At 42.4% G+C, this 22,304-nt stretch overlaps 1 protein-coding gene across 1 annotated transcript; it reads right to left on the minus strand.

Moving 5' to 3' along the window:
- Window positions 1-211: 211 nt before the first annotated feature.
- On the minus strand, window positions 212-1,547 carry TMEM252 (transmembrane protein 252). Its single transcript, XM_075597542.1, has 2 exons — window positions 1,220-1,547; window positions 212-743 (listed from the first exon to the last, which is right to left on the minus strand). The coding sequence occupies exons 1-2, from the start codon at window positions 1,498-1,500 to the stop codon at window positions 467-469; spliced, it is 558 nt and encodes a 185-aa protein (XP_075453657.1). The 5' UTR covers window positions 1,501-1,547; the 3' UTR covers window positions 212-466.
- Between the last annotated feature and the right edge of the window lie 20,757 nt (window positions 1,548-22,304).

Here is a 22,304-nt window from a genome sequence, read left to right on the forward strand (position 1 = left end):
CACTGGAAAACCAATATAAACACATTTATAGGATAAGCCAAGCTGGTAGTTGCCTAAACACCCCCAACCTACGATGTCTACATTGTTCTTCTTTCCGAGGAAGTGTGAGTTTGACCGAAACAAACATATACTTCTGCATGTTTTTGCATACTAGTCTTTCCAAATCCCATATGTCTGTAAACATTGCAAATCAATATAATATTAAATAATGTAAACAATTTGCCTTTCCGTTTATGTAACACAAGAGTCACAGATTTCCAGTCATCCCTTTCATTGGTGTTCCCTTGCGCGTTTTACCAAAGGGAACTCCTCCTGTGCTGTGAGGTTGTGGGACATCACAAGCGACCTTTCTAGTCATACGCTTACTGCATCAGTGCAATACATTCATGATGCTGCAGAGAGCATGCTGCATCATATTTGACGTTAAATGCTTTCCTTCCAAAATCTGTTGATAATACTTTTATCATTAGTCACATGCTTCCAGTTCATTGGCGTTGACAGGACCTTGGTCCTCTTCTGGGCTAGATTCTGTGACAATGCTAGGCATCTGCACTGATGCTTCATATGAGGGGGGAGGCCCTTCACATGCATATGTTTCATCCACAATGTCCACAGTGCTTTCAGTGTATAGCGGAGGGGGGATGTTGTAGCTTTCTTCAGCCTCTCTTATATGAAAGTTTGTTTCTGGATGGAGATGGATTTCTCTGATTATGCTGTCATAGGACGGAGGATAGAAATCTGTCCTGAAATGAAGAGAGAAAAAAAGGTCAATATTTTCTTGAATAGATGAGATAAGGGTTCATGCAGAGCAAATGACGAGGATAATGTAGACTGACCCCAAATGAATCACACACACAATACTGATGGATGCAAGGGATAGTGTATGGGATTTATCCTTTAATGACTGGATGTACTAAGACTGGAGGAAATACACCGACCCTTAATATTTTTTGCTGTAGCTAAAGAAAGTTTGCAAAAAAAAGTTATTTAAGTGTATAGACTACTAATGTTTACTTGCCTCATGATACGTTTAAATCTGTCTGCATGAAACTGAGATTTGTAGTGGTAACCTAATTGTCTTTAAAGCTGGTTGACCTAGTTTGAATCCCAGTGACGCTTATTTGTGATCTTGGGGAAATTAGTTTAATATCTTGGGTCTCGTGCACCGAAATGCATTTTTATTCTGCAGTGCCATATCAGAACAGCAAATGAATCTTACCTGTCTACTGTGTTAACATGTACGTCTTGTCGATTATGGGCTCGCCTGATCATGGTACGAAAGAGGCTTTTGTGGTTGGCCTCATGATATGTGCTCCAGAAAATCCCAGCCAGGAGCAGGAGAAATCCTAAGGGTAACAGAGAATATACCAGGATCATTTCATTCCCACAGTTGCAGACATAGCTGGACGATATGTGGAAGGCTCCCAGGCACACCAGAGAGAAGCCACTAATGAGAAGAGAGAATCGGATCACTGTATACACACTATTCGTCATCTTCATGGTTGAGAGCTGTGAGTGCAGGGAACACTGAGACTGACTACCCGATCCACGCCATTCAGTGACTTTATATGTTATGAAGAGAGGTGGCCTCTGGACAATGATTGATGAGAGCCATGGACAAGATATTCATTAACTATGGGAGGATGTTATTTAGAGGTAATATCCTCTAGGATTAACTTTTAATCAGAAAGGTAATGACCACAGAAACGCAAAAGCCTTATGCTTAGCCTTTTGCTTGTGTCAGTCTGGGAGGAATGATTAGTACAACTTACCCAACAGCTTGGTTTTATACGTAACACACATTTCCCTACACACATTTTTAAACCTGATAACATTGGAAAGTATTGGCATGCAAATAGGGCAATGTATGAAAGATTCCCTGCCACTATTTGATTCCTCTTTCAATTAGATTATTATATATATATATATATATATATATATATATATATATATATATATATATATATATATATATATATATATATATATATATAGATAGATTATTAGATTTCAATCATGCTGTTTTTCTTACCTATGAAACGTTGTTACAATATTCAAGTCTCCTGGCTACAAAACTGTTGCAAACAGCATTAGAGTTATAAAAAAAACAAAATCCCATTATATTCATCATCATGTTTTCTATGATAAATTTGATGCTGTTCCTTGCTGCAGGTTTGCAGTTCTGGGGGGGCTGCAGCCAACTTTCCCGGGGCCCCACCTGGCAGTGGCGCTACTCTCTTTCTCTTAAACTTTACCCCTCTCATTTTTGTGATGCTCTGCTGGGAGATTATCTTTTAATGTGGAGTTTTTGTAATATTATGAACATTTTGTGCATTTCAATATAGGTCGTTTTATTTAATTAAAAATGACAAATTTAAAATAAAAAAATGTATTACTTGCAATAATAATTTGGGGATGTCCTGAAACTTGACTCTGAATTATCATCTATCATACAGGACCAACCCAAATTTGTGTTAAAAAAAAAAAGCAAGAACACTAGCTACACACCTTTCACCAAGTCTTTACACACCACCAGTCACTCATACCAAGAAACTTATAGCCCCAACAGGCTTTCATAAATGCCGTTATTACAGTATCTGTCGATATGCAAAACCGATACAGTCAATCAAATCCAAAATGAATAATGACACATTTAAAATAAAAAAAAATATTACTTGCAATAGTAATTTTGTCATTTATAAACTGACTTGTGTATGCGGAAAAGAATATATTGGAAGGACCATCAGACAGCTGAAGGTGAGAATTATGGAACACCTGTTTCAAGACATTTCTCTGAATGTCCCAATGGTGACATAAATTCTTTCCCCTTCAGCGGACTTGAACAGATCCCCTTGCCAATTAGGAAAGGTGATCGTCAGAGTACTCTAAACAAGGAAGAAATGTTTTGGATTAAGACTTTAAATTCATTGGCCCCTTGCTCTGTTTTGTTTGTTGTTTTTTATTCATTTGTATTGTTTTAAATGTTATATGTGTTATTGTAGCAGATCTTTTTGCCACAGCTGTCACTCCACTAGCCACGGCGGGACTTGATTCGGTTTCTAATTTTCTTTGGGTGCAGTTATGTCCGTGCACAGGGGGCGTCAGCAACCGGCATTAGGACTGCTATATACCGTTAGGTCCGGAAATAATTGGACACTGACACAATTTTCATAATTTTGGCTCTGTACGCCACCACAATGGATTTTAAATGAAACAACCGAGATGCAATAGAAGTGCAGACTTTCAGCTTTAATTCAAGGGGTTGAACAAAAATATCGAATGAAACGTTTAGCAATTGCAACCATTTTCATACACAGTCCCCTTATTTCAGGGGCTCAAATGTAATTGGACAAAATAACACAATCATAATTAAAATGTTCATTTTTAATACTTTGTCAAGAATCCTTTGCAGGCAAAGACTGCTTGAAGTCTGGAACACATGCACATCACCAAACGCTGGGTTTCCTCCTTTGTGATGCTTTGCCAGGCCTTTACTGCAGCTGTCTTCAGTTGTTGTTTGATCGTGGGTCTTTCTGCCTTAAGTTTTGTCTTCAGCAAGTGAAATGCATGCTTGATCAGGTTGAGATCAGGTGATTGACTCAGCCATTGCAGAATATTCCACTTCTTTGCCTTAAAAAAACTCCTGGGTTACTTTCGCAGTATGTTTTGGGTCATTGTCCATCTGTCATTGTCCATCTGTAAAGTGAAGCGGCTGCTTCTGTCTTCTGTCACATCATCAATAAACACTAGAGACCCAGTGCCATTGTAAGCCATGCATGCCCATGCCATCACACTGCCTCCACCGTGTTTTACAGATGATGTGGTATTCTTTGGACCATGAGCCGTTCCAAGCCTTCTCCATACTTTTTTCTTCCCATCATTCTGGTACAGGTTGATCTTAGTTTCATCTGTCCAATGAATGCTGTTCCAGAACTGGGCTGGCTTTTTTAGATATTGTTTGGCAAAGTCTAATCTGGCCTTTCTATTCTTGAGGCTTATGAATGGTTTGTACCTTGTGGTGAACCCTCTGTATTTGCTCTCGTGAAGTCTTCTCTTTATGGCAGACTTAGATAATGATATGCCTACCTCCTGGAGAGTTTTCTTCACTTGGCTGGATGTTGTGAAGGAGTTTTTCTTCACCATGGAAAGGATCCTATAATCATCCACCACTGTTGTCTTCCATGGATGTCCGGGCCTTTTTGTGTTGCAGAGCTCACCAGTGCGTTCTTTTTTTCTCAGAATGTACCAATCTGTTGATTTGGCCACTCCTAATGTTCTTGCTATCTCTCTGATGGATTTTCTTTTTTTTTTTTTGCAGCCTAAGGATGCCCTGTTTCACTTGCATTGAGAGCTCCTTTGACCGCATGTTGTGGGTTCACAGCAACAGCTTCCAAATGTGAATGCCACACCTGGAATCAACTCCAGACCTTTAACCTGCTTAACTGATGATGAAATAATGAAGGAATAGCCCACACCTGTCCATGAAACAGGTTTTGAGTCAATTGTCCAATTACTTTTGGTCCCTTGAAAAAGAGGGGGCTACATATTAAAGAGATGTAATTCCTAAACCCTTCCTCAAATTTGGATGTGAATATCCTCAAATTAAAGCTGATAGACTGCACTTTAAGCCCATATTCATTATTTAACTGTAACTTGAATTAATTTTGGTACACAGCCGAAATAACAAAACTTGTATCAGTGTCCAATTATTTCCGGACCTAACTGTATACTCTATCAACAGGAGTATAGCTACTTTTCGACAAAAAAATGGTTACGCAAAATGCGTTAGAGTGCTCCTGCAGGATGTTTTTATTGTACTGCCACGGTAGATAATACATTTTCGTACATGATCCAGCCTTCGTCCATTTTTGCGGCTGTGCACCGCTGTTCTCTTCCCCCATGGGAGTTCCTTCCTGTTTTATTTATATAGTGTATTGTCTAACTATTGAATGTATAAAGTTTGTTGATGCCAATGATGGGACGAGTTATGGAATCTCATTGGCTACAACTGCACCGTGATACTATATAATGAGGAAGGGAAGGACTAATTGTAGAAGCCCCCTGATGAGCTTTTGGCAAAATGCAGAAGGCGTTGCTTTGTGGAACTTTGAGGACACTGTATAAAGAAGAAGCAGCAATCTTGGAGGTACTCTAATCCCAGAAGAAGAGCAAAGCGAAAGACGGCGGTGTACAAGCGGGTCAGGATTTAGTGAACGCTGGAGAGACGTTCTGTTACTTTGGATGTATCAGACAATATTACAAGCTCATTTTATGGAATTTTTCTGAGAGCATTTTTTTCCTTTTTTTGGGATTCATTAATTAAGTAAACAGTATTACACTGTTATTCATTTTTCTGTATTTATTTACTTGGGGGATTGAATCCATAAAATATCTTCCTCTGTTTAAGAAGCCTGATCACTCATGGTACATTTGAGCAAATAAGATTACATGACTGGGCACTTTAATATTATTTTAAACAATATTGCACTGTTTTGCTGTTATTTATCTTTTCACATGACCCTGGGAGAGATGGCTCAAATAAATTCCAAGAGCTGTTTCCTAGAACGGAGGGGGGATTCTGTAGATTGAGAGCTGCATCTACAAAAGGGGGTTGTATTAAGTTCTCTATCGAGCACATTATTTTCACTAAAGTTTGAGGAAGGTGGTTCTGTTTGCACTTTATTGTATTTTTATCAATGCAAAGGAATGTCTTCAGGCACCACATGGGTTAATATACCATATAAACACCCTACACATAAAATACAAAAATCCTAACATCTACATGTGCAAATGTTAAGCCTTTAGTAGTCCACGCAGCGATGTAGTCATGGGTTGACCATGACTAGCTGGCTTCTTGATTTTCTAAGTGGTTAATATATTTTTTAGTTCAACACTGTTAATATTATGTATTCATATAATTCATTCTAGGTTGGCTAGTCTTATCTTGCCTATGTCTGCACTGGCTATTGTATACACATAGGCAAAATCCACCTAAAGCCAGCGTAGGGTAGGCGATACAAACTGGTGCTATTTTTTGGCAGTTGCCCGAAATCACCAGGTATTGGAGTTTAGTGATATCATGGGAATAAGTAATTCGCTGTTAGTGCCTCATTTACAAACATTTACAAACATTTGCAGACATTTGCATGCTTATTTGCGATACTGCTGTTGAAGTTAACACTCTAGTCTAGCATATGTAATTAGGCGATGCATACTTATTTGCATATTAGTCAGCTAACATTACATTTAGCCCACACTGTGATAAAATGACGCCTCGATCATGTCATCGCTCCACGTAGCGGTCAAGTGATCGCAATGTGCCGGAGAGGCTGTTGAACTCTGGTGCCGCAGCCCATATGGCTCTCGTAAGGGTTATTATTAATCCCCTTAAAGTGTAGTCCCATGCTAATCATGCTCAGATCTAGCAGTCAGGAAATGCCACACCATATCTAGAGAGAAACGCCTGCACACTTCCCAAACACCCTCCACCCCCTCCTCCACCCTCCCCCCCTCCTCGTGGTACAGAAGCTGCCGCGCTAGCCCCGCTCTGGCTTAGGAACCTTGTTTAACCTTTTGCTAACTCTAGTGTCACATTGGCTAGCACACTGGCAGTCATGGTGTTTAGTACACACCATGTCTCTTTTTGCTTGTTTCAGGAGGACACGATGACCTCCTATTTCCTCATCCCTGCGTGATGTCATGGGCGAGTCATGGTCACATATTGTAGTCATAGTGCTAGGATTTCTGTAGAAATGAAGAGATCTTTTTGTCACGTGAAATCTGTTGCCGATTTGCTTTTTTTTCAGCAGGATGACAAATAAATAGCCCTCTTGTGTGTGAATTTATTTGACAGCTTAAAAATTCTCATTCTGGATTAAACATGCAGAACAATAAAACAGGCCTCCTAAAGTCAACAAGTTAAACCTTTAATAATTCGGAAACAGGTGAACAGTTGGACATCCGCACAACAAGAAGTTCCACATGACAGCGTAATGTGACATTTATTGCACAATTAATGGGCTGTGCTTCCAATGCTAAAAGTCAACAGAGTGTTCTATTATTTGATTTGATTGCTACTTCTAGCCAAAAAATAGCTCATTCATTATTTTTCTTCTAATTTTTCCTCATACTGTGTCAGTGTCTCTGACTTCAAACATAGCTTGGATTAAAACATATACACCGTGAAGAAAATGTACGAAATACGGTGCACCACCAAATCAACGATGGAGGGAGAGGGTGACTGCCATACAAATATTTATTTGGTCATGAATGAAAAGGAGGTACAAAAAGAAAAGGAACCCTAACACGTATACACAGAATACAGATAGGAAGACAAAGTGATATTGATCACAAGCACCAACGATGCATTGTCAACACACATCTTGCCTAGGGTTGCTAGATTGCTTCACCAAAAATACTGGACACAATGGTGAAAAATGCGGCACACTCAAAGTCGGTGGGGAGCCATGTTATTTATACATTCTCAGACGTTACGTCATTTTTTCAAAATTTCACTCCATGTATGTACCAATCTGCACCATTTCATATTCTATTTCGTAGAAAATTCTAGGAGGCGTTTGGGGATTGAGTGCCCTCCCAGCATTTTTTACAAAATAGAATATGAAATTGGTGCATACGTGGAGTGAAATTTAGAAAAAAAAATGACATAACGCTCAGATAATTTATAAATAAGATACCTGCAGTCATACATTGCGAGCTATACTGATCTTAATGCTTCTCTCCAACTACCTCCCCCCTTATTACCCTTCACCCCAGCATTTTCCCCCAACCCACACCACCATCTTTCCCATTGTGGTTTTCCTTGTCTTTCCCTTCCCCTGTGTTTTTCCCCATACCACCATATTTAGGGTCTATTTCTGTATTACCCACTTGTGTGACATTGCTCCAAGAGTATAGATATCTTGTGCTTTCATTATTACATTTTCTATTTGGCATATTACCTGTTTGACATTTTTTTCTAATAGTCAGTGAGTGCTGGAACATGCGTCTGGGTTTTGTTATTGTTTGAGGGGGAATTTGGGTCCTCCTTGTTCCATTGGCACCCTGCATATAGTCTTTGAATTACTGTTTTAGAGTGCAGTCTATCACTAATGTTAACTATATGTATATATTTCTCTACGGATGTCTGCACATAGCTCTGTGATAGACTGAATGGCCTGTCACACCCAGAGACAGCCTGGGTGACAGCTGTCTGCACATCCCTCCCCTTTTGTGATAGGCTGAATGGCCTGTCACTCACCCAGAGGCAGCCTGGATGACAGCCCATTATATGTCTGCACATCCCTCCCCTTTTGTGAAAGGCTGAGCGGTCTGTCACTCACCTACAGACAGCCAACTACACTGCACATCTCTCCCCCTCTGGGTTAGACTGAGTGGCCTCTCACTCACCCAGAAAACACTAGCAAAGGGGATTTTAATGGCAGTGGGGGGCAGAGGGAGTAATCTCTCTTATATATATATAGATAGATAGATAGATAGATAGATAGATAGATAGATAGATAGATAGATAGATAGATAGATAGATAGATATAGATATGCATATATATATTCATATAAAAGCCTAAGGATGTCTCTGCACACCCCTCTGTGCTAAGCTGAATGGCCTGTCACTCACCCAGAGACAGTCAGTGAGGCTGCACATCCCTCCCCCTCTGTGATAGGCTGAGCAAAGGACCCAGGGACTGCCAATAACACTGCACATCTCTTCCCCTCTGTGTTAGACTGAGCAGCCTCTCACTCACCCAGCAATTTGAATGGCAGTAAGTTGGAGGGACATGTGTTAATGTCCTTGTCACGGAAGACCAGGACAATTTACACCAGGGATCAGTGTAACGGGGAGGAAAGGGTTAATACCTGATTTGCCATGCATTACTGTTGTTGCCCTGTCCCCGCCATTTTTATTCCCCATGTGCAGGCCATTCCCTGTCTGCGAGGGTAAAAGACAAGATGCATTGCTTGCCATAGCCTCTAACCAACACATGATAGAAGATCTTAAATGTAAGGCAGGAGGTATTTTTTTGTAAGTCTAAGCAGGAATTACTTGGACATCCAGCTGTGATATGGGTGAATGAGCTTCGGTGTTTTTATGACCAAGCCTGAAAGGGTTGTAATTATTTTTATGATGGAGCCTCAAAAGGCTCCCACAGATTTAGAGTCCCCCTGTCTAAAAGAGTGTCAATTATGACAATACCCAGAGGCCAATAATGTATACAATACTGGCAACACTGCAGATGTCAGGCTAGTGACACCAATAAGTCAGAGACCAGACACAGTGGCCCCAAGAAATGGGTGTAGCCCAGGTATGCTAAGTGGCATAGGCATCAACCTGACCCATGCGCCCTGCCCACCGGACAGCCCTTTTGACCGGTCTTATGAACTGTGGGTCACTTGGCTATTCGTGGTTTTTTTTGTTCCCACGAGGGGATTGGATCCACATGTTAAAGATAGCTTTGGCCAGTCTATAACTGTGGCTCCCCAGCTATCCCCAGTGTGATTCCTGAATTTTAATCCATGATGTAAAGATGCAAGACTTTGTTCCAGTACAGCAGCAACCAGTCCAGGAGTGAAGGGGTTAACAACCACATAACCACAGGACTTTTAAAACCAAGGCTGCATTTCTTGCACTGGCAAGCAAAGGACCATTTCTTTCGTTCCAAGGACAATTTATTTTGTTTCCTGATCCCAGTGAGTGTGTTTTAAGTGTATTCTGCAGATGTCGTGTGTTTGTCTATTAAGGAAATAAATCACAATTTGTTTTGCAACTTGTTCTGTTCAATCAAGTACCCAGAAATATAAATGTGTTGATAAAAGTTGATGTCATCGTGACAATCAGTACACAAGACAGAACTGCAGAATTGAACAAAAGGGAATGTATTGGGAAAAGTTTCCAAAAACTTCCAGTACATAAAATAAACACACAAACTCACCCAACTGGGGGTATTAACCTAAAATCCTAGGTGAGGGGGACCTCCGTGCGGAAGCTTACCCCGATACGTGTTACCAATTTGCGCCGCTGTCCTCGGTAGTATGGACAGCACTGCCTTGCTCTCTGCTAGCTAGTAGTTTTAAATTACCGCCATTGCTTCACTCCAAAAAGCTCCAGCCAATGCTGCAAACACAGGGAGCAGCAACACTGGGTGCTCCAGACCCCTGCAATGGGTCTCCTTGGTTCCCTTCTTCTGACTCCCTGTCAGCTCTTCATTTACAGGGGCTCTGCCAGTCGCCTGTCAGCACGCAGCTTTCACAATGAATATCAGGTCCAGAATGGAGTATGCATACCCTTGTCCCAATGAGGGAGATGTTAGGTAGTCTGGATAGGAACAATATTCCTGGTCTCTGCTCATGACCCTAAACCCGTTTGATGAGATTACTGGGGTTGAAGGTGGGCCAGGACAATGCTGATACAATCTCCTTCCACAGACAAACAATACAGATACAGCCCCAAGGTTTAAAGCTTTCTTGCAGAGTAAGTCCACTGAGCAGGTGGTCGACCTCTCCCTGGTTCCTCAACAAGGGGTCTAATCCCATCACAGTGTCCAGGCGTACAATACCAACTGTTGATGTGATTACAGCTCCTTCTGAAAGAGAGAGTTAACCCCTACAGGTCCCCACTATTGAACAGAGCTGTACATCACTGTTTTCCATCCTCCTTTAAGAATAACATATATAGGACTGCTACAATAAACTGTACATACATAAATAAATACATCATATCATTGACAGGTAGGGGTAATGGCGGGCTTAACCTTTATTTAAATGCAGACAAATCTACCCCTACCATCACAGTCCTAATTTATGTAGGCTGCACATCTATGCCCCTCTGTTATAGGCTGAATGGCCTGTCACTCACCCAGAGACAGACAGTGATTTACCATTCAGTTTCAAACGAAAACCATTTCACATACAATAAATAAGTTACAAGGCCAAACAGTTGATAAAACATGACTTTAACGACCTGGGCCTGTTTTTAGTCAAGGACAATTATATGTTGCTCTATCACGAGTCAGATCGTTAGATTCACTTACTGTAGTGTCGGAAAAGGACCCAGAAATTGACAATTGTGTTTTTAGAGCAATCTTTGATTTAAAAATATAAGTACAAAAAAAAATGCATGAATGTTTAATTAATAACCTTTTAGATCTCCTAGATCATTCAGTGTATGTTACGCCGGGTCCAGCTAGTATTATATAAATGATCACAAAGAACAGTTCCGACTCCCAAAAAGAATGCCCAAACAGTATTCTCTGGGTGACCTAATAGTGAGAATAAGAAAATAACAACAACAAATAGTGAATATTATTGATGCATTGCAACCTTTAATACAGTATTGAGCATCAGGATGTAGCCTGCAACTGCTGGACCCTCGGGCAGCAGAGAGTTAAAATATTTTACCACTAGATAGAAGTTTCCTCTCTCAAGAACACATCTCTAGAGAGTGCGGGAACATGCTTAGTATTTGGACTTTGTATCACTTTCCACACAATTTGATCAACAGTTGTACATAAATAGTGCTATATATAGGCATGTCAACATCATCGTGTATCTCGGATAATGGTTTACAGTGGTGCTGAACCAATTACTTTAAGGAAAGTTATAGAAGTTGATTATTACATATCAGAGAAGCTTTATAGAAGAAAGTAAAAAATTAACTTGAAAAACAGACTTTTATTGCAGTTATATAAAAGTTTGACATGTTTGTTAACATGCGTTAAGAGATTAGATTATGTAATCTGAGATAAGAGGTTACATTTATGTAAGGACAACAATACAGTAAGTGCAGACTTCTTCAGTGAAAATACTCAAGAGTGCATCTACACATCTCACACAGGTTCTTACACTGGTGCAGTTTAACAGTGTTATTTGTCAAAGCTGCCCTGCTGCAAAACTGAGTGGGACTTATTTAACTATGGTCCTTCAAAAAGAAGCACACCTGGGATATATGGTATTACGATATGCAAAGTCTATTTTAATTACTCCTATTACCATACATATGTAGAAAGACTCACTGTCTCCAGAGACAGTGTCTGCTGCAGTAGCGCTGTGGGGGGTAGGGGGGGAGGGGAGGGTCTATGCTTTCATATTAGACAACATACACTGATGCCACATGACACACCGTCATGTGACCACAGCTTGCCCCAACGCTGGAAACAATCAACCTTGCTGTATCTGTATATCTCAGGTATCTCAGATGTGCTCCTTCTTGTGCACAGGTGTCTGTCCTCTTGTTGTTTGAAAGTCAGTATCTCTCTCTCATTAGCTTAGAAGATACCCATTAAACTCAGGGAACGTAACGTCCATTACCTATTTAGGTAACTGGACGTTATTTGTCCTGATGTCATTGAGTTTAGTGCATCTAGCCCATTGTTAATTGACTTAAATGAAAATGTTAAGCTTGTAAAATGTACTGTACAAATAATAAATGGGGAAAGTTCCTCTACAGGATGGGCATGTGATATGGGAAAACTGGTAAAAATGAAAAATGAATGTCCAGAAATAACCAAACTTAAAAACATCCCTTATTATCCATTAACAGCTTCATCCAGTTAATTTATTTCCAGCTGCTACTAACACCGTTGCAGTTTACCAGTACATCTGGGTAATACTAGGTCATTTTGTTTCCTCTTTTCTCTATGCAATGGAAGCATTACAAATATTATATTATAATATTATATAATATTATAATATTGGTAGTGTAGATCCTTCTAATAGAGTCACACCGTACATGGTTGCAGGTCTCAAATGTATTGGTCAAAGGTTTGAACTGAATAATTTGTCATATTGGATGTAGCGTTGTGGCTTCTTTGTCTATTGTGCGATACAATACCAGAAAGAAATGTGAATACTGTATCATTACAAAACTTATGGGTGCATGGGTTTAGCATATATACCAGGACTGGGCAAATTACGGGCCGCAGGCCACCTCTGGCTCGCGGGACGGTTGAATGCAGCTGCCCAGGTAGGGACTCGCTCCCCGGTCCCTACCTGTGGTGCTGGTGGTGGAGACAGTGTGGTGGCAGAGGAGGCAGCAGCGCGTCCAGAGCCCACCTGGGTGGTCCTAACACAGAAGTTAGACCCGACCGAGTGTCGGGCCAAACTTCTGTAATCACCGCCTGGGTGGGCTCCAGACACTCTGCTGCCTCCTCTGCCACCAAGCTGCCTCTGATGCTGCCTTCGTCGCTCACACCACAGGTAAGGATCGGGGAGAGAAGGACAGCGAGGGAGGAGAGTGAGTAAGGAAGGTGATGGAGAAGAAGAGTGGGAGAGTGAGGTAGGAAGGTGACAGAGAAGAAGAGTGAGAGAAGGGATAAGGAGAGAGGGAGAAGAGTGAGAGAAGGGAGAAGAAGAGTGAGAGACTGGTGAAGTAGAGTGAGAGAGGGAGAAGAAGAGAGAGAGAAGGGAGAAGGAGAGTGAGAGAGGGAAAAGAAGAGTGTGAGAAGGGAGAAGGAGAGTGAGAGAAGGGAGAAGGAGAGTGAGAGAAGGGAGAAGGAGAGTGAGAGAAGGGAGAAGGAGAGTGAGAGAAGGTAGAAAAAGAGTGAGAGAAAGGATAAGGAGAGTGAGAGAAGGGAGAAGGAGTGAGAAAATGGAGAAGAAGAGTGAGAGAAGGGAGAAGAAGAGTGGTGGAGAGTGATGGAGAAGGACAAGGAAAAGAGTGGCAGAGAGTGAGGGAGAAGAAAATTGGTGGAGAGTGAGGGAAAAGTAGCGAGAGTGAGGGAGAAGGGTTTTGAGGAAAGGAGGGAAAAGAAGAGTGGGGGAAAAGGAGGGAGAAGGAGAGTGAGGGAGAAGAAGAGTGGGATAGAAGGAGGGAAAAGGAGAGTGAGCGAAAAGGAGAGTGAGGGAGAAGGAGAGAGAGGGTGTGAGAGAGGAAGGGGAGTGAGAGAAGAGGAAGATGAAGAGTGAGTGAAGAAGGTGAGTGGGGAGAAGGAAAGATAAGGAAGGAGAGGGAAAAGGGGGACGGGGGAGAGTGAGGAAGGAGAAGGAGGGAGAGAAGAGAGAGGGGGGATTAAAATAGAAGGGGGAGAGTAGGTGAGAAAAGGAGGTAGAGAGTGAGTGGGGTAAGAGAGAAAGGGTAGGGGAGATACAGATGGAAAAAAGCTGGTGAGGAGGGGAGCTTTGGTAATCTTTCCGGGTCACAGATTTAATGTCCTATAATGCTCTAATCGGGCTTTCTAGAGATGTTAAACTTATTACTTTCATATGATATCATCAGATACAACTGTTTGTTTCATAGCATGTAGAAGTGTAAAATGATGCACGCAGAATCAGATGCCCTCTGCCACAGGACCACCTGGCCGTTATGTTATGTGATTTAATGATAAACACAAGGCAGGCAGGTTATGGCCCTTATTCTGTAAGGTGTGATCAGCGTTGATGACGTGCTATTGCAGGGAAGCCCTGTTAAAGTCAAAGGGGCTTTTCATGCGCTAGCACGTCACCAGCGCGTATCACACCTTACAGAATAAGGTCATGTGTCCTGGCTGAGGCCACATCATTTTCTTCCAAGAATAATATGCACACTTTTAGTTTAGCATTGCATAGGCCACATTGGGTTCATTAGAGAGGAAGTTCCACTGTGGTAACATTAACAAGCACCATAATTATTGACAGCCACAGTTAACAATACGGATGTCAAAAGAAGAAGAAACATGACAATGATTAAACCTTTTCACTCACTTGTTTCCTATGCCAGTGTTCCTGCTGCACACAGATGTCCTACTGCTGAGTTCTGGCTCAGCTTGTTAACCTTGCTGGACAACGATCCCTATTTATCAGCGAGATTCGCAGATTTTTAGCTATGCATATAAAGTTTATTTTGTTTCTCCCTGAAGATATTTCCCTCACCCCAATGCCAGTCAATCGATGTTTTAGAAAAGCTGCGCATTTTCATCGCAAAGCTCCCTGAAATTAGCGTTCACCTGTTGGTTAGTATGTGTTTAACACATTGCTGTTTATATTTATAATATTGCATTAAACTGTAAGGTTTAGTATATTTCAGAAGGCTTATTCTGCCTCTCGCCAACTTCCAATAAAACCCACAGAAGTTAGCAAAAAAATGGACAAATGCCACTTAGGGACTGTGACGCTAATAATGAAAGCTACATGTGATTAAGTCTACCAGCTAATAACTGCACGTCAAGAAAATAAGCCACCATTATGCATTCCTACTTACTTTGTTTAGACGCATAGTGGATTTCATTTAGCCTAGTGTACTGCTTGTACAACCCCTAGCAAGGATAAGGCACTCGCATTTAGGTGTGTAGAAACAGTATTGTGTAAAATTTATATACTAAGCCCAAGAGGATATGGTCATTCTGAACCTGAAACCAATACAAGAAGAATTGTCACGAGGGGTGTCACCAAAACACATACCTGTCATGCAAAGATGGTGGAACTACATACCCATAACCGCAACAGAAACCTACACAGGACAGTGTACATGTTCATACGGCCACCCCACACTCATCTACCTCCACTGCTGATACCAATCTGCTCAATGTGAAGATGGCGGAGCTTCAGAGGCAGGAACAATCATTGCTCCTCTGTCAGCAACAACGAAACATAATGTTAGAAAAAAATGTATGCTGAGCAAGTTATGGGCAATAAACTCTTATCTTGTAGGGTGACATTGTTAGCAGATTGAGATGCAATCAATTAACATATGTTATGGTATTGTCCTAAAGTGGGGCAATTTTGGAAAGAAGTAAAAACGAGTAGATTTGGTTTTGATTTGAATCCAGATCTGATAATATTCATATTAGGATTTCATGATACAGTCAAAAATATAAACAAACTACATCGGTTTATGTTATTGAGAGCAATAATTCTATCTCAAAAACTAGAGCTACAGAAATGGAAACCACATTATACCCCCTATGTTGATCAGTGGGTAAATTCAATAGTTCAATTAGCTACTTTAGGGAAATTCTCATTTAAAAAAAAAACATAATATAATTGTATATGAAGACATATGAAGTCTCTTTTTAAACGTTGGCTAAGTAACAAGGAAAATAAGGGAAAAGAATATAGTATTTTCTTTCTTTTCTCTTTTCCAAGTTAAACTTTCTATTTTAAAATGACTATGGATTTCCCCTATATATAACCTAAAATAATTATAGAAAGTTTGGTATATATAATATTGTGAATGTTCTGTGTACAAATATTTATACATTTTAAAGGAAAAGTTCTACAAAATTTATGTATTTTCCAAGTTATATTAAAGGAACAATTCACCCCAACTAACCTCTGTTTGATTTTAAAGGATTGGAACTTAGCCCAGCTCCTGAGATACTTAATGGTGAAGTTACCAGTATGAGTTCCTGGTTTTTAAAAGAGGAATTTAAATGGTCATCCAATAGGGAACCACAACTCATTATGTTGCAGCTTCCTATTGACCTGAGATTTGGCAGCCATTTTGTTTCCGTTTAGGGAGATTTAAACTCGGTAACTATCTTGGGTATTGGGGAGTCCCCAGAACTGAAAGTAGTAGCGTTTGGCTCAAGGGACACCCAGTTCCCAAGCTTTAAAACAAGTGGGAGGGGGAAAATGAGTAGGAGGGCCTGCTCTTTAAATAAATATACATATACAATGTATATATCATATAAATGACAGATCTGGTGGAAGCATGGGCCTGGTTGTAGCATATCTCCATGGATGTGATTGCTATGGCTGGATTGGGTAACGTTCTTAAGAACCAAGGCCTTAAGGAGTAGTCACTATCACTTGTAAAGGAATGGGAACAACTGAAACTTAATTGTGGGGCAAATAATACAAATGAGCAGTAAGGTGTAATATTTGATAAGTGTACTTACCAAGAAGCCATTCCAATTGTGGTTGTCTAACCTCCAGTAGGTCCGAAATGGCATAGTGGTAAAATATGAAGGAATCGTGGGTGCAGCCAGGGTATTCAGGAATCAGATTGGTGATGAGAAGTGAAGCAAAAGAAGTGAATAGGACAATAATGAAAGTGTAGTTTCCTATTTATTTACGTGGCATCATCCCTCTGTGAAGGCACTAGTGCTACATGGGTGCAGTTCAAGGCTCCCGCAACATTTGGGAAGCGAACGAACCAGTAACATTTTTATTTGGTGTCATTGATGGCCTGTTGATTCGGAGGGAACTTTATTAATATTTTAATTCTAGAGAGCAATGCCCTCAATGCCTGCTTCAAAATGTGGGATAAAGCAGGCTGAGATACTCCTTCAGAAACAACTACTACCTAGTGAAATTACCCCGTAGCACAGAAATGTGCAGTACTGCCAGAGGTTTTGTCATTGGAGGTACAGTATACCTGTTCTAGGCTCTAGATCAGACTGAATGAGAATTTCAATGCTGATCACTACAAGGACCAACTTTAAATTGGCCGCTCACATGACAAGGTGCAATTTAACACCCTCGTTTAGGTCATTTTAATAAATTAGGCATGGACATCTCTCCGCTCTGGCCATCAAGTCTTCACATTAACATGCCCTACGTAAAGAGTGTTTGGCACCTATGTTTAGCCAACTCTAAATTGGGGTCTTATTTTTACGAGGCGTAAAACCACCATGTAGCGCGGGCGCAATGAGTTTGCACTTCAACTCTAAATCACTTCCCTTCCCCCCCCCCACCCCCGTTTACAAACGGATTGTAAAAAATATATATTTTAAAATACTTATAGCTGTCCGATTGTGGTAATAAAAGGCATCCGTCACCCAGATGGAACCCTTTAATCGTGTCACTGCAATGTCACATGTGACACGTTGGCCTTAGCCCCGGCCCCCATTCCTGGGGTCTATTTCCTGCGCTATTAAAACCTTCAGGAGGATGTGACAGTGAAGGAAGTGCATGTGTAGGATATTTATACGTTAATTTCCACATTAGCTCAATGTTACTGATCTATTTTATTGCTTAACTATATTTTTATATCGTCTCTTATTTTATTTTGTTAATTGTTCTTATCTTTATATGACTGTACAAAAAAAAGTTATTTTTCGGAGCTATGTAAGTGGTACTGGGGTTTGAGATCTGTTTCATTTTTATGCCACACAAAAAAAGTGGCCCTACAATTTTAACCCATTCCCTGCCAGTTTTGTCTAGCACAGAAGGAGTTAAAGCAGCAATACTGCTTCCCGCTCTCTTTTCTTTTCTTTCTTATTTTTATATGTAAAGCATGAGACCATGTATAATTCTACATTCTTACCTACAGTACGATGGCAATCGTTTGGTGCTCCTGTTATTAGAAGAACGTGGTGTGTGTGGTGCTCAAACCTGGGCAAGTGTCCTATTGAGACATATGACATATTATAACCATTATATGGTGGTCCGGTGATAATGGAGTGCCCCTCAATAAATTGCAGAGAAACTGAGTAGTACTGTAGGGGAAGTGACAAGTGGAGTCAGTTGGGACAACCACAGGGATGTACACAATAATCACCCAAACAGTATATTGAAGAAAGCAATAAGGATGGAAAGCAGGATTTAAATAAGGCACTAAGGCACTTTACCTGTTGGTTCCCAGGGGCACTCTCCAGATCAATGCGTGCAATCCGTCCGTTGGTAGATTCAGAAGTACAGAGAGTGCAGACAGAGCACAGCTCCAGACGTCCTGCAATGTCAAGCAGGAAGAAACACACCAGGCCACTCCGCAGTAATAAAAAATAAAGATTGTATTGAAAGCTAGTAACACATACAGGGAACAAAAATAGGACAAGAGGAACGCACCTCTTGTCCTATTTTTGTTCCCTGTATGTGTTACTAGCTTTCAATACAATCTTTATTTTTTATTACTGCGGAGTGGCCTGGTGTGTTTCTTCCTGCTTGACATTGCAGGACGTCTGGAGCTGTGCTCTGTCTGCACCCTCTGTGCTCCTGTTATTAACCTGTACAAATGCTGATTGTGTGCCTAACTAAATGTCTGCCTTTCCGTTTGACTCAGTCCTTCAGTCAGTGTAACTCAGCAGCTACAATGTATCCTGAGATTACTAAGGTAACATTGACTATTGTTACAGTTTGCAGCTCAAACTGCTGGGAACGTTGGCAACAAATGATCACACGCATGAACGTGTTGCAACGATCTTGCACTGCTTGGGAGGTGTGCTTTAAAATGAATGAAAATGGCATTAAGAGTTGAATTAAAACAAAACAAAAACACAGTCACTATTATCTAATATTACAGAACTGACTTATTTAAAAAAAAACATATTAGATTTCACATGTTTTGCTGCTGCAAGACAAAACCTGCCAGAAACTCAAGTGAGAGACAAATGATTACCAAGGCCATTTGCAACATTATGTTAGAACAGGAAACTGTATCCAAGTGTAACATTTGTCAGGTGTCTGCATGCCAAAATCTGTTTCCTAAGCAACTCCATAAATGTTGCTAGTTATTAAACTATCTGGCACGTGGACAAAAGTCAAATGTCTAATGAGTTTCCTGAGGCGAATACTACAAAATGGGAAGATGTGCATTAGCCTCGTTCATTTCAGCTCTGGGGACCCCCTGCTTTCCTAGATACTTCCTATATGCTACCAGTACTTCATGGTAATTACATCTCCAACTGCGTGCGAGCAGCTCCCATGCCACGGGAGATTTAAACATGCATGTTGTTTGCCCTGCCGGAGATGGTACATGGGGCACTTTTGGAGGTAAGTATCTTTTGAAAGCCAAGGGACCTCGTAGCTGAAATTAACGAAGTTCAACTCAGGAAACCCCCTGTTTCCCACCTAGAAAATAAATAAAAACAATTCTAGGCGGAATCATACTTTTAAAGTACTTTTTTTTTTATCATGCTTTCATCAGTAGTTTGGAGAGTGGTTTTGGAGTCAATAGGAGGAGTTTGAAAAGAGTTACATGATTTTTATATTATTATGGGATAAAGTTCTGCGTTTCATGCAAGCCATTGTTCTGCCATTGTACTGTGGATATCACAGACCACCGATTGCCAAACCTTGGACCTGTGTCACCAGATGTGAGAAGGTGTTCCAGTTTATTCCTCAAATGTTCTCACAATGTTTTTTTGTTTTTTTTAAGAAATTTGCCTTGTAGCAGAAGAGCTTGTGGTTACATCAGTATCTTGATGTAGCCTAGTGCCCCTGGCTATATCCTTTCCCTGGCCCTAACATTTTTGTAATGCTCGGCCTGCCCACAAGCCAGACGAGACCCCGGGACTGAGGTGGAAGGGAGAAATACCAACTCCAGCTTAGAAGGGTAAAGTCCGTAAGCCAATGGTCAAGGTGTAGGGAGAGCAGCGTGGTAGAGTGTCCGTAAGCCTGGGTCGTGGAGCGGAGAGAGCAGCGTTGTAGGTGTCCGTAAGCCGAGTCCAAGGGATATAGAAGTCTGCAAGGTAGAGAGTCCAAAGCCAAATCCAAGGGGGTCCAGAGAGCAGCGTGGTCGAAGTCCAAAGCCAAAGGTCAAAATCCAGGGAGGTCAGCAGAGAATCCAGGGACAGGAACAGGGACTGCAACACAAGAGAGCCAAGCAGAAGCAGACAGCACCAAGGTACAGAAGCTATGCAGAGCAATGTGGTAACGGTGAGGGGAGACTAAATAGTGGGCTGGGACCTATCAGGGAAAAGGGAGGAGCGGAGGTCCGGCCCAAGGGAAGCCCTGATAGGGGAGAAGAGCCTGGGGGTGGACCTGGTGGAGCAGGGGCAAGAAAGCGTGCCGATGCGCGCGCCGCACTGGAGGAGGCGGGGTCAGGCTCCTGGCACCAGAAAAGGGAAGCTTGGGTCCGCGTGCGCCCGAAAGGGTGACGCGCGCGACCCGGAAGTGCGGGAGCAGCCGCGGGGGAGACGCCGATGACCGGGGAATGACGCCGGGGACCTGTTACGCCGGTGCTGCCCGCAGACCAGACCCGTCCCCTGAGCTGAAGGGGGAAGTGGTAATACACGCACCCGCAGCAAAGGGAGCGTGTCCGGAGTGGAGAACGGAACTTGAAAGTTATGGACGCGAGTGCGCTGACGCTCTGAGCGGCGTACCTGGATACGTTGATCCACTCGGATAGCCAAATCAATGAGGACCTCCAATTGATCCGGCCTGGATTGGCGAGAGAGTTCGTCCTTGATGGGATCTGCCAGGCCTTGCCAGAACACGGAGACGAGAGCCTCTTGTCCCCAGTTAGTCTCGGCTGCTAGAGTCCGGAATTCCACAGCATACTGCGTCACCATTCGCCATCCCTGAGGGATCTGGAGGAGAGAAACAGACACCATCTCCCGACGAGCGGGAGAATCGAATACTTGTTGAAACTCGGCTTTAAATGCCGGGTAATCTTGGGTAAGGTCAGAACGTCGCTCCCAAACCGGGGAAGCCCAAGCCAGGGCGCTGCCAGTGAGGAGGTTATAAATGTAGGCTACCTTCTTGCGATCAGTATTGTAGAGATGGGGGGCCATTTCAAACTGCACCTCACACTGGTTCAGGAAACCCCTACAATCTTGCGGTTCACCTGCATAAGGCTTGGGGGGAGGAATCCTTACATCTGAGCTGCTAACTGCGCTTGCGGAGTGGGGGCTTACATCTGGCGGGGTCGCGGTCGGTACCCTGTCTGAGAGTGCCACAATTTGATCCGCCATGGCCTGGTTTTGCTGAAGCAGATTGGAGAGAAACTGTTGAAGTTCGGTCTGGTCTGCGTCTTGTGGGCTCGACATAATGTTACGCCGGTGCTGCCCGCAGACCAGACCCGTCCCCTGAGCTGAAGGGGGAAGTGGTAATACACACACCCGCAGCAAAGGGAGCGTGTCCGGAGTGTGGTATGAAGCGTTGCCAGGCCAGGTGAAGTAAGGTAGACAATACTTGCCGGTACCGGTTGTAGAGATAGAGTGAATGATGCCTTGCCGAAGTCAGGGAGTGGAGATAGGTCGTAGTCCAAGCCGTGTTCAAGGGGTTACCAGAGTGAGCGTTGTCCAAGGAGTGCCGAGATCAAGAGCCAGAGGGGGTAGTCGTACGAGCTGCGTCAGAACCTGTGAAAACACTGAGAGAATCCAGAAGTACTTCCATACAGAGACTATGTCGAGCAAAGACTGAGAGCAGAGAGGAGCTAGATAAAGCAGGAAGGTCCAATTAGGAACGGAGGCGGGACAGGAAGAGCTACAGGGAGACACTGCAGATTGGTGCAGGCATAACAGGCCAGGTGAGTCTTGTTAGTAACCTGAGTATGCCCGTGCAGTGTGCGGGGCGGAGCCTGAGGTCCGGGGGACGGGAAGAAGAGTGTGTAGACTAAGCGTGCTCCGTAACTCGTGTACGCGTGTGAACCGAGCCAGTTGATGGTGCAGGTGTGCGTGCAGGAGGGTGTGGGCGCGCCCGGCGCTGAGCAG

Source organism: Ascaphus truei, chromosome 1 (assembly GCF_040206685.1).
Source record: "Ascaphus truei isolate aAscTru1 chromosome 1, aAscTru1.hap1, whole genome shotgun sequence".
Taxonomy (NCBI): Eukaryota; Metazoa; Chordata; class Amphibia; order Anura; family Ascaphidae; genus Ascaphus; species Ascaphus truei.

Bases quoted from the DNA above. Each gene is read 5' to 3' on its own strand.
- TMEM252 (XM_075597542.1), bottom strand. From the start codon at position 1,500: ATGAAGATGACGAATAGTGTGTATACAGTGATCCGATTCTCTCTTCTC. The intron at 744-1,219 runs GTAAGATTCATT...TCTTCATTTCAG, and splicing joins CATGTTAACACAGTAGACAG to GACAGATTTCTATCCTCCGT.